At 38.2% G+C, this 14,954-nt stretch overlaps 9 protein-coding genes and 1 non-coding gene across 10 annotated transcripts; 5 read left to right on the forward strand and 5 right to left on the reverse strand.

Moving 5' to 3' along the window:
• Positions 1-1,010: 1,010 nt before the first annotated feature.
• Positions 1,011-2,543, reverse strand: NESG_01178 (uncharacterized protein; the record flags this gene model as incomplete). The annotated part of the gene is made up of 1 exon (XM_053048815.1): positions 1,011-2,543. One exon carries the CDS (start codon positions 2,541-2,543, stop codon positions 1,011-1,013), a length of 1,533 nt encoding a protein of 510 aa, XP_052904620.1.
• Positions 2,544-2,683: 140 nt separating this feature from the next.
• On the reverse strand, positions 2,684-2,962 carry NESG_01179 (uncharacterized protein; the record flags this gene model as incomplete). The annotated part of the gene is made up of 1 exon (XM_053048816.1): positions 2,684-2,962. One exon carries the CDS (start codon positions 2,960-2,962, stop codon positions 2,684-2,686), a length of 279 nt encoding a protein of 92 aa, XP_052904621.1.
• Positions 2,963-3,511: 549 nt separating this feature from the next.
• Positions 3,512-4,090, forward strand: NESG_01180 (uncharacterized protein; the record flags this gene model as incomplete). The annotated part of the gene is made up of 1 exon (XM_053048817.1): positions 3,512-4,090. One exon carries the CDS (start codon positions 3,512-3,514, stop codon positions 4,088-4,090), a length of 579 nt encoding a protein of 192 aa, XP_052904622.1.
• A 496-nt stretch (positions 4,091-4,586) lies between these two features.
• On the forward strand, positions 4,587-4,889 carry NESG_01181 (uncharacterized protein; the record flags this gene model as incomplete). The annotated part of the gene is made up of 1 exon (XM_053048818.1): positions 4,587-4,889. One exon carries the CDS (start codon positions 4,587-4,589, stop codon positions 4,887-4,889), a length of 303 nt encoding a protein of 100 aa, XP_052904623.1.
• A 707-nt stretch (positions 4,890-5,596) lies between these two features.
• NESG_01182 lies at positions 5,597-5,670 on the forward strand. The gene has a single exon. It is a non-coding gene; the product is annotated as a tRNA-Asn (tRNA).
• A 315-nt stretch (positions 5,671-5,985) lies between these two features.
• On the reverse strand, positions 5,986-6,498 carry NESG_01183 (uncharacterized protein; the record flags this gene model as incomplete). The annotated part of the gene is made up of 1 exon (XM_053048819.1): positions 5,986-6,498. One exon carries the CDS (start codon positions 6,496-6,498, stop codon positions 5,986-5,988), a length of 513 nt encoding a protein of 170 aa, XP_052904624.1.
• A 317-nt stretch (positions 6,499-6,815) lies between these two features.
• On the reverse strand, positions 6,816-8,033 carry NESG_01184 (uncharacterized protein; the record flags this gene model as incomplete). Its single annotated transcript, XM_053048820.1, has 1 exon — positions 6,816-8,033. One exon carries the CDS (start codon positions 8,031-8,033, stop codon positions 6,816-6,818), a length of 1,218 nt encoding a protein of 405 aa, XP_052904625.1.
• Positions 8,034-8,045: 12 nt separating this feature from the next.
• NESG_01185 (uncharacterized protein) lies at positions 8,046-10,121 on the forward strand (the record flags this gene model as incomplete). The annotated part of the gene is made up of 1 exon (XM_053048821.1): positions 8,046-10,121. One exon carries the CDS (start codon positions 8,046-8,048, stop codon positions 10,119-10,121), a length of 2,076 nt encoding a protein of 691 aa, XP_052904626.1.
• A 610-nt stretch (positions 10,122-10,731) lies between these two features.
• NESG_01186 (uncharacterized protein) lies at positions 10,732-12,108 on the reverse strand (the record flags this gene model as incomplete). The annotated part of the gene is made up of 1 exon (XM_053048822.1): positions 10,732-12,108. One exon carries the CDS (start codon positions 12,106-12,108, stop codon positions 10,732-10,734), a length of 1,377 nt encoding a protein of 458 aa, XP_052904627.1.
• A 59-nt stretch (positions 12,109-12,167) lies between these two features.
• NESG_01187 (uncharacterized protein) lies at positions 12,168-14,747 on the forward strand (the record flags this gene model as incomplete). Its single annotated transcript, XM_053048823.1, has 1 exon — positions 12,168-14,747. The coding sequence occupies one exon, from the start codon at positions 12,168-12,170 to the stop codon at positions 14,745-14,747; it is 2,580 nt and encodes an 859-aa protein (XP_052904628.1).
• Positions 14,748-14,954: the final 207 nt, after the last annotated feature.

Genomic DNA, 14,954 nt, shown 5'->3' on the forward strand with positions numbered 1-14,954 from the left:
TAATTATCCGGTGTTTCATTAAATATAAAACAGAAAAAGATTTTCTTTTTACCTGATTTAGAATACTACTTTGCATCATGCTAGAAGAGCTAGCTGCTGATGTATAAACTATCTGTGATAAAATGATAATTCCATTAAAACTTCCTTAAAACTGCAAAAGTATCAGAAATAAGTGATTCTGATGGTCTTACTATAAACTAGTAACCAAAATACAGATATACCCAGCAGTTGAAGAGGCAGAAGGATTATAGTCCAGTAAGGGAAAACATGGATGTTGTTATTTTTTCTCTTTGATCAGTAGAGTTTTATAGGCATCCTCTCTAACAAGATCTTATTCAAATATATCTTTCATTAAAAAAATACAGATATAAACAGATCTCCACAAAATATAACTCTAATATAGTGAAGTATCTTATGTTGGCTTTGTACAAATTTACTTCTGCAATTAGATAGAATTTTCACACGTTGGAAGACTTTTTTGTCTCCTCATCTTTTTTCTTCTCGTTTGTCTTTTTTGTCTTTGTAAAGATTTTTCTGAAATTTCCCAGTATTCTTAGAGATTTTAATTACTAGTAGGACAGAATATTCAATAAATATTTTTAACTTGAATATAAATTTATAAATAGAGGACAAGAAATAATTTTTTTAGTTAGTCTGGCAAGATATAATATTTCAAGAAGAAAAAACAGCTGGGATTTTTAGTGATGCACACCAGGCCATTGAAATAACCCGAATAACCCTAATTTAAATGAAATATTTTCTGCTTCTAAATCCTATTTAGACCAATCAGATTATGGCCCTTTAATTCCTAATAATGGAAGGTTTCAATTACATGTATCTTGTCCCGTGGTAATAAAAATAAACCAAGATTATGAAATGTGCCAGTCTTTAGGCTGAACACATAACAGTTTATCCTGCAAAAATCAAGTAAAGGCGCACTAGAGTATATTCTAATTAGGTGTTTTTATTATACTGTCTGAGTATGATTATCTAATAACTAGCATATGGTCTTATAATTTTCTTAATTTATACGAACCATCTTGCTCACTAAGGATCCTTCTTCTTATATTATCAAAGCCAGTAAGATCCTTCAAAGGATTTCCTCGTTCTGCCAGGTAGTGCCCAGATGTATGCTGACTGGGCTCTCCTAGACTAAGTATAGCCCTATCAATATCATGCAGCTGCGAGGATATCCCCATACTATAATCCAGAAGTTCCTTCAGGTCCAGTTCACCCGACATGGTCAAGTGGTTCTTCTTTTTAATTTCGTCCAAAATGGTTTTAAATCTGAACCTAAGCGCATCTACCCCAGGCATACTTAATTTTATGTCTTTCCCCAAGCGTACAGACAAAGAGTCTAATACTGTGGCAAGGTCCTTTGTCATCTCCAGGAACTTCTTCCTGAAGTAATCATTTTCGTGGCCAAATAATGATCTTTCGATTATATCCCACTCTCCCTTTAAGGAATTAACATTCTTATTCATTTCCGCTAAAATGTATCCCATTGAAACAAAAGGCGGTGGGTGCACAAATTTAGTCAGTCTATACATATCCATCTCCAAAGAGACAGCTAAAGAGGGAATGTGCACAGACAGATTAAACCTAGGATTTGTAAGAAGACTTTTATAAGAGCTAATCAAACTACTCATGGCAGATGGCGAATACTTCAGGTTATCAATTATCCCGTCAACAGAACCCACAGATGTATGAAGAAGGTAGTTGGCTGCACCTTTCATATTTCTGGAACTAGCATCCAGATAATCTGTAGCCACATCCTTCACAGAATCTGCAAGTTCTTGAGCAGCAGAGGCAGGTGTAACCAGCCCCTTCTTTATAAGATCAGAGAGCAAAGAAGAAGAACGCATTGTATTATCCAGTACACCCATGGTTTCCTCAGCAGCCGCAGATGTATATGCCCTGGCTAGTCTTGCTTGCTGCATAAGATTCTTCTTTGCATTCTGTATGCCTTTCTTGACAAATCTCTCTTTGTCAGGGATTTCTTCAATGTGCGCCTTGAAATTCTTATAAAATCCATCCTCCAGGCTGGACATTTTCCTGGGGGCATTCGGGCTGTAGACAACTTCAGCCACGTCCCCAGTGTAAGGAATAAAGGGAGGGTGCGTCTCTGTCACCTTTCCAATAGGTTTAATTGTTTGCTTAGGTTTAGAAGGAACTAGTAATTTATCAGTGGATTTAAGAGGATTTTCAGAGTTCTTTATTTGTTTGTTAGTTGAGGAAGATTTTTTATCAACCAAAGGAGTGTACTCTGGATAGTCTTTTGAATATGCCTTGCTAGTGATTGGGCTAAAACTAGACAGAAGCGTGTTCCTTAAGAATACGCCTGCCTTCTGCAGTAAAGCCCCAATGTATCCATGGTTATCTAAACGCACATTCTTTTTTTTTTTAGACTCGGTAATCTTCAAGGGTGGTGTAACTGGGTTAGCTGCTGTGACGTACAGTCCTTCATCGTGTTCTACGTCTTGTGCATAATAGCATTGTAAGATTGCAAGAATCACTCCTGCTATGTAGATCTGCTGTTTCATGCCCTTTACTTCCCCAGATTATTTATACTTGTTCTATCCCACCTGATACTGTCTTATATTTGTTTTATCTTTTTATTTATCCCTTTATACACGCACAGGCCCATTGGGCCTCCTACAGGTCTTTTTGGAATATTTGCAGTCTATAGGAAGAACCGTGTGAAACGTGTGAAAAGTATGTTCTGGCCTGGGGTGCAGGCCACAAAGTCCTTTTTTGTGGAGGACGAAACACGCACTAAGGCAGCGAGTGTTTGAAAGTTCATTCTTGCATTTGCATTAAGAGTGAAGGAAGAATGGACACACCCAGGCTCACCTAAATATGCCAGGAAGTCAGTACCATATTTTATGCCACTCGTCAAATTAACTGAGTGTGATGAAAGTAGTTCCTTGCAAGAATTTCTCTCCTTGGCATCCTCCCACATGGCGCATTGTCGCATAAATTTTTTGTCAAGAAGAAGCACTACTACTCTAGGAGAGAAAAAGAGAAAGAGAAAAAGAGTGAGAGGAAAAAAGAGTGAGAGGAAAAAAGAGTGAGGGAGGAAGAAAGTATTCTTGTAGAGATATAAATAGGATTGTTGTATATTTAGCTTATTTATGGCTTATTTATATACGCCATAGTAGAAGACACCTAGGCATGTATATAAAACAAACAAATCACTGCACACTAAATATAACCCAAATATAACAAGGAAAATAACCGTATTACTGCATATCTAAATACACCCTAAAATAACCTATCTAAGCACCCTAATTATAGTCTGTCTAATTACACTCACAGAATAATTGCATTACTGCCTGTATAAATACACCCTAAATATAACCACGAAATAGTCATATTCCTTGCCTGTATATCCATATAATTAGGGGCCTTCTCCTATTTATCATTATGACTAATTGATTGATCAGTTTATTACAGTTTTATGTCTGCCCCTTATATAAAACTACTTAAACTATAAGTTATTTTTCTCCTTATGGGTGAGCATAAGAGTGATAATGATTCGGCATCAGAAAGTGACTATTCATCAGAGTGTACAAAGGAAGCACCTTCAACTGTCTTAGACCTAACAATAAACCCAGATAAATTAAATGAATTCGCAAGGGTTTTAGTGTCAGATATAAAAGACAAAATACAAGCAGGCACAACTAATAAACAGAAGCTAATTAATACAGCCTGGGATACAATTGAAAATAACAAAGACCTATTACTCTCTACCATATATATTAACAAAGAAGAAATCACTAATATACAAGACAGGATGTGCAAGGAATTTAAGCGTGCCGTAAGGAATATAAAGAATACAAGTGGGAAGAAGGATGTATCACTGCCTGCTATTGTGGATACAATTAAGAACTCAGATACCAAGAACACAGAAGAAGAAGTGCAGACAATAAGTGAGCACTTAAAGATAATTATACTGCAATTAAACCCGTATATACTAACAGGTTATGTAAATGTAATGTTCTTAGAGGATTATTATCCTAAGCTAAAGCTAGCAGGTGGAATATTTCTGCTGGCAGTACTTATACTCGTTGTGGTGTGTAATGTATAGGTATATAGTATATGGGGATATGAATAAATTGGTTATTTATGGGTATTTATTGTTATATGATAAAAAGCCGTTATTTTATTATTAAAGGTTGTTAAAAGTGGTTATATTTAAGGCACCTGGTGAAGTAACCCTATTTAGCAGTATATACCACAGTTTAACCATAATTCACCCAAATATACCCTAATCTACCGCTATCTACCCCTAATCTCCCCTATTTCCTTAATAAACCAATAACCCTCTCCAATTTTACCTAAAATCATTGTCTTACGGTACAGGACCAAAATGCACCAATAAAAACCAAAAAAAAATAAAAGATGGAAATGCACCATACAATAGACTGATGAGGAAATGGATGGACAAATAAAAATGACTATCCAGTCACAGAAAATTGATAAAAATAGAATGAAAATGTATATATACGAAGTGAATATTAAAGAATAACAATGAGAGCAACAAGTGTATTAGTATCAGTTATTATATTCATAGGCGCAGTAGTATGCGGGTGCCAAATGCCAGCAGTAGGAGGAGCTTGCGGACAACAGATGGCTTGCAATCAGACAGCAAGCTGCCCACAGAAAATGCCATGTGCACAACAAGTGAACTGCAACCAGACAACAAGTTGCCCACAGAAAATGCCATGTGGACAGCAAATGTCTTGCCCACAGCAAATGTCTTGCCCACAGCAAATGCCTTGCCATCAGGCAACAAGTTGCGGGCAGATGTAAGCCAAGCATCATGTGATAGACTAGCAGATAAGTCAGGTCAAATTGGATCACTATATGATCCTTTTCAGTTGTAGCCATTAGTAGAGATGCATATCTACATATATGGCTATTGCATATCTGCAGGAATTCTGTTTATTTTTGGCATATTTATGCATACGTGCGTGCACTAGAATAAATGGAATTTGAAAAATGTTTGGTTTTTATTATACTATTATACTATTATACGGTTAATTATGTTGACTTGATTTGCTTTCCTTGTACAGTAGAGTCTTATAGGTATCCTCTCTGACAGGATCTTATTCAATAAATATACCTTTCATTAAAAAAATACCGTTATTTATTGGTATTTAGTGGTATTTATTGGTATTTATACTGTTAAATACGGATATAAAGTTAAATACGGTTAAATATAGATTTATACGGTTAACTAGTCTATATTTATTGAATGTTCTGTTCTACTAGTAATTAACACCTTTATGCATGCTGGGAAATTTCAGAAAATTCTTTACAAAGACAGAAAGACAAACGAGAAGGAAAAAGACAAGAAGACAAAAAAGACAAAGAGCCTTCCTGGCGTAAGAAAGTTCTATCTAATTATATACAGGTATATACGGTTATTTTTATCACAATTATATTTATTAAATTGTTCTTGCTTCACTAGATTATATACAGTCATATACTGAATATATTTTAGCTAATTTTCAGAAATAACCTTACGTATTCCTAAACTATACACTAATACCCGAACTAACAAGAATATGCTTGGCAGCCAGAAAGTAGGGCTTCCATGGCGTAGCTGGTTATCGCGTTCGGCTGTTAACCGAAAGGTCGTTGGTTCGAATCCGACTGGAAGCGTTTTTTTGCTAATTAATAACCAGATACCCTTTAAGCCATTTATTTATAATGAGATATTCCCAAAATACTTCATACCACATAGTTACACTATATAGCCCGTATATATCCCGTATATAATCTTATAGTTAGTCACAAATACAACAGTATACGACTAATTACAATAGTATATCCCAAAGTATAACCTAAATAGAACAGAATATAACCCGAATTACAGCAGTATCCCAAGTATAATATTATAGTTAGTCACAATTATAACGTACTACTATAAATACAACAGTGTATGACTAATTATAACAGTATCCCATATATCATATATTATCTTATGTACTCCAGGCTGCTTCGTATTTGCACTACCTTTGTCACTAGCATGCACACCATAAGTATCACAGTGGCCCACCTAAGCATACCCATATACGTATACACTGACCTACCAATTAGTCTTACTCCTTCTACATTCTGTATAGCCGTGTATATGCACGCATATAATGCATCTTCCACTTTCTTCTGATTATTTATTTCTGGATTATTTATCTCCTGCTGTATTATATGGTATATATTACCCCTTTCCATGTTGAACTGAATAATATTCTTTAGCTTATGCATTACGTCTTCATTTAACTGTACATCACTTATACTGTGTGATATGTACTTGGGTACTATTATACACTGTATGAACCTATCTAGGTCCACCTGTATATTATGTGCAATTGTATCTGGTAGTAGTGTATTCCTTTTTATTTCGTATTTTATTCTGGTTATTATTTCATTTGCTACTTCTGCTAGTTCTATTTGGTTTATTTCGTATTCTATGGGTGCGTGCGTGTACATAAATATTTTTATTATTATTTATTAATGAATATATAATGATTTCGGGTTACAGTATAGTAGGTTAATTCTTGGTAATTTTAGTAGAGACTGGGCTAATTCTTGATAATTTTAGTAGAGAGTGGGTTAAGTCATGCATATTTCATAACCAAAACACTTCTTTCTAATCACAAAACCAAAAATACTTCTCACTAATCACAAAATACTACAAAGACGCTCACTAACTACAAATACCCTTTCTAACCTGAAAACAAAAATACTCACGTATAATCACAAAAACCAAAATACTTCTCTCTAACCATAAAAAACTACAAACTAAATTACCCCCTGACTGACCTGTACTTCTTCTTAGTCTTCTTGGCTTTTGTTTCCACTGCAGTGAATCTTCTTAAGATCCTCCCGTATGCACATAATAATTTCACCTGCAATTCTATCATATACGAACTAGAATGACCAATTACACTGGATATTTGATCAAATATCCTTAGTGTTGCTTTGTGCTGTACTTCATTGCTTATTGCACCTCTGCCATATTCTGGTGCTGGAAATTCAACAGGATTGAAGACAGGCTCTCTACTTCCATTATAGTGCTCCAATATATTCATATACACATTTAACTGCTTAAACGTAGAAATATTATTCTCTCGGGAAAAGAAGTCTTGCATGATCTTCTTCCCACCCAGGTCCTGGGGCACTTCCAATACATGCACATACCCCTTTACACAAGACAGTTCACACCTGGCTTCATAGTACATATATATGTACGATGCAATTATGGACTCACTGAAGTAGAATTTCTTACGGTTCTGCACAAACTGAATTAATTCCAGGGTCCCAAGGAAGTGCTGGTATCCTGTTGTAAGTTCCTGTGTTGGGGTTATCCCTAACTGCAGACATATCTTCTTTAAGGCACTTTCCGTTAATAAGCCCATTACTCCTATTTGATATTCTTTTTTATCTGGGAATGCATCTTGCAGTAGTCTTATGACACCTTCTCCTGTTATCTTGCTGATGCTGTATTTTGGGACCACTCGCAAGTACTTAATGCGCACTGCCGTTCTGGCTCTTGTGTAATATTTGAAGAGACAGTCTGATGAATCTAATTTTCTGATGAAATCCAGTATTGTATATAATTTGCCTTTCTTCTCTTCTGTCTCTCTTTTCACTAGGAAGATGAATATTTCTGTTATTCTTCTGTACTCTGTGTTTAGCATGAATTCTGGCTTACTGGAAATTACTGTTGTAAATGCGTAGTAGAGTTCTTTGTACCTGGAGAAAACAGAAGATGGAATTTCATATTCCTTCAGTAGGTCGTGCAAGTACTTTACCCCTAGGTATGCGCATAGTTCGCGTGCTGTGAATAGTTGTATGACTTCGTCTAGTTTGAACCTTTCCTTCCTTTTAACTGCCTTTATTTTTTGCGACCAATCCACTTCTTCATCCACTTCCTTAAGGTGTCTGGTTATGTGGCCATTATTGCACACATATCCATTGTCTATTTCCTTCGTTGGCAATTTGCATACATTACATTCAACCATGATTATTTTTTAATGAAAGTTTTCTTGACTAGTATTTCGCATGTGCTGAATAAGAAGAAGTGCCCTATTTTTAGCATAGACATAAGACCAAATAGTGATGGGTCTTTGGCTACAGGGGGACAAGATGGTTCTGTGAAGATTTGGAAAATAACGCAAGAAGAAAGCCATGAAGAAGGATCTTTTGTTAAACACGGAGGTGCAGTTCTGTGTGTTAGATTCTCACCAGATGGAAATCTACTGGCAAGTGCATCAGATGATGGGAGTGTAATTATATGGGGTCTAATGGAAAAAGAAGGCAGTACTGCTTTGTACATAAAGAAGAGACTGAATAACCATAAGTCTGACGTGTCTAGTTTGGCGTGGTCTAATAAGCACTTAGTGACAGGTGGATATGATGGGTCAGTGATAATTTATGATAGAACTACGTATAATATTGTAACCCGCCTGGAGAAGCACGAGAAGGGCTGCAAGGGCGTTGAATTTAGTCCTGGCGCAGAATACATTTCCACATACGGTGATGAAGGAGAGGTGTTTATATACGATAAATCATGGAAGAAAGTGTCTTCTTCCAAGAAGCCCTTTAAAGGGACGCAGACTGAGTCATTCTTTGGGAGAATGAGCTGGAGTCCAGATGGAAAGTACGTTGCCTGCGGGCTATCATTCTTTGAAAAACAAGATGCTGTCTCTTTACTGTCTGCTGCACTAGCACGCGCATATACTTTAATTGGGCACACGGCCCCTGTGGAAACAGTTGCCTTCAATCCTTGGCTCTGGCAGGTGGATGAGACTGTTTCTTACGTAATTGCGACTGGCTCACAGGACAGAAGTATTGCTATTTGGGTGTCATCTGCTGCTAAGCCACTCATCTTGCTGACTGAAGTATCTGAGCAGCCTATCTTAGACCTAAGGTGGTCGTCTGATGGAAGGTCTTTATATGGGTGCTCTTATGATGGCTCTGTTTTTGTGCTGTCATTCGGGAGTGACCTAGGGAGCCAGGTGGCACCCACTGTGGAAAGGACTAAGTCCCTGCCTTACACCAAGGAATTCTTGCAGGAGCCAAGTAAGTTCCCGTCTCCTGATGGCTTCCCTGCGAAGGAGAATAAAGTAGTAGTAGAGCAAGAAAAAAGAAAAATAGTACCTCGTCTTATTAAACCATTAGATGGGCCAGATGAATTTGGGGCAGTGCATGGCCACAAAGTGGTTCTCTTTATGGAGACAAAGAAGGAGGAAGCAGTCACCCAAGATACTCCCGTGGCAAGAATCGAAACTGAAACAAAAACAGGCAGGTACGAAATAACTGCAAAATCAGACAGGACAACAGTAATTATAAGGAAAGACAGTAGAGAGTGGTTTACACTTGAGGGCCACAAGATATCCGGAATAGCCGCAGATATGTCTATTCTTGTGGTAGCCCGGGAAGGGATAAATAAGCAGATGTCTATTGTCTGGGTTTATGACCTGCAGAAGGGAGTGCTTCTGGTGCCTGCCATGTGCTTCTCTGAAGTTGTGTCTTTGGGGGTTAAAAATGGCTTAGTTCTTGTTGTCTCCTTTGGGTCCTTTAAGGTGATAGATTTGTCTACAGGGAGTGCCTTGGATGGCTCTATCTTGATGCACTCTGCTGTGGTGAATGTTCTTCTGGATGAAACGTACTTTCTTGTGGTTCTGTATGAGGATGGGGGTGTGTACTATTATAACCGGGATATGCATGTCTGGTGTGCACTGGAATTAAACTGTGCATCTGCTTATTCTAATGCGTACCAGGATGAAACCTATAAGACAGACAGTACTTTTGATCACCTGGAGAATAAGTGCGTTGTGGGTGTGCATAGAGGTGATGGTGCACTTGCTAGTACTGCTATTAAGCAGATTATTGAAACAGCTGGCAGGGCAGTACCTTGTACGCCTGGGATAATTAACAGGGTAGACGGAATAATAGAGGAAGTATTAGGAAGGTGCCAGGATAGTGCGGTAGATGGGATAGATCCTGAGTATATAGCATCCTTATTGGTGGAGCATGCAGATACGAATGAATTCCAGGAATATGCGCACAGAAAGGTGCAGGAGTTGAAGGAAAGGAAGCTTAAATAGAATATTTCAGGAATATCTGGGTATGGGAGTACATGCTCTGGGAGGGAGGTATTTTATGGTTTGTGAGTTTGTTCCAATAAATATGCACTTTATTATATTTCATGAGACCAAGAATATATTGTGCGATTTATGGTTATTTCAGGTTCTAACAGATTTAATGTGATTATTGTGACATCTTTGTGTTATTTCAGTTATAAATGCATATTTTCGAGTTTATTTCAGGTTTGGAATATCTGTCCCATGGGAAAATAATGGGAAATAAGTAGATGTAATTCTTGTCCCTTTTAATGCATGGAATATTCACTTTAAAAGTGTGCACTACTAGGCTAACAATAAAGAGCTTCTGAAAGGATAAATAAGTGTCTTAAGGGCGCTATACAGTAGTAAGTAGGAGTTGTATGTAGTAAATGACTTTTATTTTCATCAAATATCTCTGTCTGTGATTTTTACTGTAAGCCTGCCTCTATGGTTCTGAGATTTGTGTTTTTGGTTCTGATTATATTCCCAGCTGCAATTTCTAATTTATGCAAATAATAGGTGCATTTTAGTATCCATATAATACAATATGTATTTGTTTGGGATCTACTGCTGAGATTCAGGTTATATCAGGTTATTTAGTAAAGGCCTCAAATCCATCTGGTATTTTGTGGCCTGGGAAGATTTTTTTAAAGTTCTGAATTCTTGCCATAATTCTTTCGTATACATTATCGTATCTTGTGATATCTGGGAAGTTCTGTTTCAGCCATTCAACTGACTTTACCAAAGGCACTGGTTCTTTTATCTTATTTCTAATTATATGCCTAAATATCTCGTATGTTTCGGACTTTTCTCTAAAACTCTTCATCTTCTTGACTAGCTCTCTGGTTGAGATTTCTTTAATACGTGCTTCATCTAGATCTAGTCTTGCCTTCATTCTTTCCTGGAAAAAAAGATCTAATGCTGTCTCTGGGATATATGCCCCGTCATTTCTTTCAACATATATTTCCTTGCTAATTAGCCATACTGGTAGAATATAGTATGACCATATGAAGAATACAATAAGTATGCAATTCATGCCTACCCTGTGTATGACTAGATTCCAGAAAGGACTTATCTTATATATTATTCTGTATATCAAGATATCCACTTCCTGCAGCTTCTGGTGCTCATCTGCAATAGCTTGTATTTCAACCTCATTGAAGTCATAATTTGGGATTACTGGTTTTCTTGGCAGTTCTATCATTTCAATTTCTTGATTTGAGTTGAATTCCAATGCAACAGATGTTGAATCCTCTCTTTGCACTCTTAGATTTACTTCATTCGATCTATCTATCACCGGGCTTATTTCATTTGGTGTATCATCATGCTCTGATGCATTACTTTGTTCTGATGAAGTATCCTCAATTATTCTATCACTATTAAACAGGTCACTTTGAGGGGGTGCAGATATCCTTACTACAGGGACTGTCATAGATCTGCGTCTTTCTATATTTTTTGAGTCTACTTCTTCAAGGTATGCATTTTCCTCTATAGGAGAGAGAGGGGGTGTTGTTGCCGCCCTATTTCTTTGAATATCTTCTTCCTGTAATGGTGACTGTGTTTCTTCTTGTAATGATGGCTGTACTTCTTCTTGTAACAGTGGCTGTACTTCTTCCTGTAATAATGGCTGCACTTCTTCTGGTTTGGCTATACTCTTTAGGCCTGTATAATTAATGAGTCTAACAGGTTTTTTAGCTTCCTCCTTCTTTTTCTTCTTCTGCTGTGCTAGGCACCTAATTAGCTTGCTCTTCAAACTATCTTTACTTGTGCTTTCTTTGAATTTATGGCCCATTGCGCATGACTCAATTATGCAGAAAATCATATATAGAGATGATAAAAATCCACATACAATGAGAACACTGCATGCAATTGGATTATTGGCAAGAAAAAACACCCAAATATCATCGCCTTTTTGAAACTCGTCATACAAAGGGACACAGTGGCCATTATCCTTTGGGGAACACGACATATTAAAAAATTTAGAATTTTCTGGGAACTATTTAAATAACTGAATGTTAAAAAATTTACATGGCAAAAATACTATTCGGACAGAGAGCAGTTAAAAAAGAGAAGAAAGAGACTCAGGATGTAGTGTACCCCCATGGGACACATGTCTTAGGGGCATTCTACATGGAGAGAGAAGACTCAATTAGGTTCAAGCTACCAAATGGCCGTCTGGGGGTTGTCTTAAAAAGAGGACTTGAGAATGACATTGAAGGCAGCAACCAAACACTCCCAAAGAAAATGGTTAAAGAATTTAAGAAAGATATTTATGTTGAGCTACTTGTCCAAGGGGCAACTGACTCAGGATACGAGTGCACAATATTCACACAGAAGACACTCAAGGCCAGCTCAATTGTCACTGGTATAATTGAAGGAGAAGAAGAAGTAGGATACACAGTCTCACTGGGTATGCCTGGAAAGACAGCCTTATTAAAGACAAGCAAGAAATACTCAGAGGGTGAACTGGGTACGTTCCAAGTCACTGCAGTCACGCCTTCTACGTATATGCTTACTGACGAGCTAGACAGAGAGATATACGTTGGAGAGAGGGCTACTATATCGCCTGGTATTATAGTGCGGACTAATATTACGGGTAGACCAAAATATGTTCTTGGGGATATTCGGCCAAAATACACAAGCATGCACTACTCGTACACTGCAGATGGAATGTCCATAGGCAGCATGATAGTTGAAAGCAAGGAAGAATTATCTGAGGATGACGAGCAGACGTCAATTATTGTCTTTGTCTCAGAGGATAAAACCCTGATACACGCAGTGCCAATTGAAGAGTACGCCCAGGAGATACATAAGAGCCTTCCCTCCCCAGATTTAGTTGGGCAGGTATTTATGGGAGAGGCAGAAGACATTAGGCCATCCGGTCTTTCAACAATTCGTCTGGAGACAGGTTTGCTTGCTGTTATGTACGAAGAGCACTACTCTGACATCGCCAGGAAAGGGTCAAAGCCATCTTTTGAGATTGGGGAAAGGATCCAGGTGTGCGTGTACATGGTAAATGGGTATTCTGTTGTGGTTTCAGCAAAGAACGCACTTATAAAGGCCCCTAAGCCAGAACTTCCACTGAAGGTGGGCTCCTGTGTTGTAGGCATTGTCAAGCGAGTTACGCCTGTGTTTTTGGTGTGCGAAACATTTGGAGGTGCCTGCATTTCTGTTGGGCGCATGAGCGGAGATGAAGACTCTGATATAGGCGCAATTAAGTATATTAAGGTAAGAAAGCTTCCAAAGGAGGAGGGCATGAACCTTAGAGGATCTGCAATTACTAAGGAAGAGTTCTTAAACCCAAAGAAGCGCAAGGAGAATAAAGAAAACAAAGAAAACTCCGAGAAAGAAAATATCAAGAAGACCAAGGAGAAGAAGAAGCCAAGGACACCAGAAGAGCTTGAAGCACTGCGCGTAAAAGAAGAAGCCATAAAGATGAAAAATATTCAAAAGTTCAAAAATGGAGATGTTGCAACAGGTGTTATAACACACATATACAAATACGGAGCATTCGCCACGATTGCACCACATCTGTCAGCACGTATCCAGATAGGTGAAATCAGCAGCAGATTTGTCCAGGACTGGGCAACCCTTGTGCACGTCGGCCAGAGAGTGCGAATTGTTCTCTTTGACATTGACTATGAGGCTGGGAAAGTAGAGGGCTCCATCAAGAAGTACGAAGTACTGAATACAATTGAAGCTGCTCCTGCAGAAGAAACACAGCACGTTCTGGACTGCACTGCAGAAGATGGGCCACTAGTGTACAACGAAGAAGAAGACGAAGAGACTGAAGAGGAAAGCTCAGAAGAAGATGAAGATCTTAAGATGGAGCTATTCAACAGCAAGGATGGAATTGAGCCATGGAAAAAGCGCATGCAGAACATGCAGCCAGAAGGCCTTCTCAGGATATACAACAAGGCAATCAACTACCTGCAGTCACTTAACTCCAAGAAGCAGATCTGTCTTGTATACGTAGCACTCCTTGGAGAGGTTAATGCCCCCATTAAGCCAGAGTACTTAGAGCCGTTGGAGGAAGGCGTGCGAAGAGATGGAAGTGTTTTCCTCAAGCAATCAATAGACACAGTAAGATCCGGAAAGAACAGAGATTTATACAAGCACCTCTGCCTGCGGTACATAAAGGAAAGAAGCGAGTCTCCATTCGGATACAAAGAGCTGATTAATTATGCTAATATGGAGAAGAGCCTTGACCAGATCAGAAGCATACCAGAAATACTTGCCCATGCAGAGATGAAGCAAGCAGATAGAAAGTCTGTGGATGTTTGCTACATTGAGACACTCTACCGTCTCTCAAAGGTTGAAGGGCGGTCTGCAATTGAGAAGCAGATAGCTGGAATTCAGAACAAGAGCAAGGAAGAGTGGGTTATTAAGTATATCACGCTTGAAATGGGAAGCATTGAGAAGAGCGCAGATATCGCGTACACTAGAAATGTTCTTCATAAATCAGTGCACTCAACAGACCTAGCAGAGGAGGCCATTAAGAGTCTCTTTAAGATGTACCTCAAATTCGAGAAAGAGTACGGAACAAAAGAGAGAGAAGAGAAGGTATTGGAGATGGCAAAGGATTACGTTGCCAAATTAGACAAATAAATATGTCTTTCTATGTGAACCCCCATGACGGTAACTTAAAAATACTCTTGTATATTCTACGTTGCAGAGATCTCTTTTCCTAGAAACTGAGTGTGCACTCAGGGCAGCTTATTATGCTATGCGGCCTGGGTGCCTCTGCATATTTATCTTATGCTTGCATGCGTGCACTTGAGAATCTTCTGAGTTTAAGGAGAAACTGGAAAAGTT

This window comes from Nematocida ausubeli, assembly GCF_000738915.1.
Source record: "Nematocida ausubeli strain ERTm6 chromosome Unknown supercont2.3, whole genome shotgun sequence".
NCBI lineage: Eukaryota > Fungi > Microsporidia > Nematocida > Nematocida ausubeli.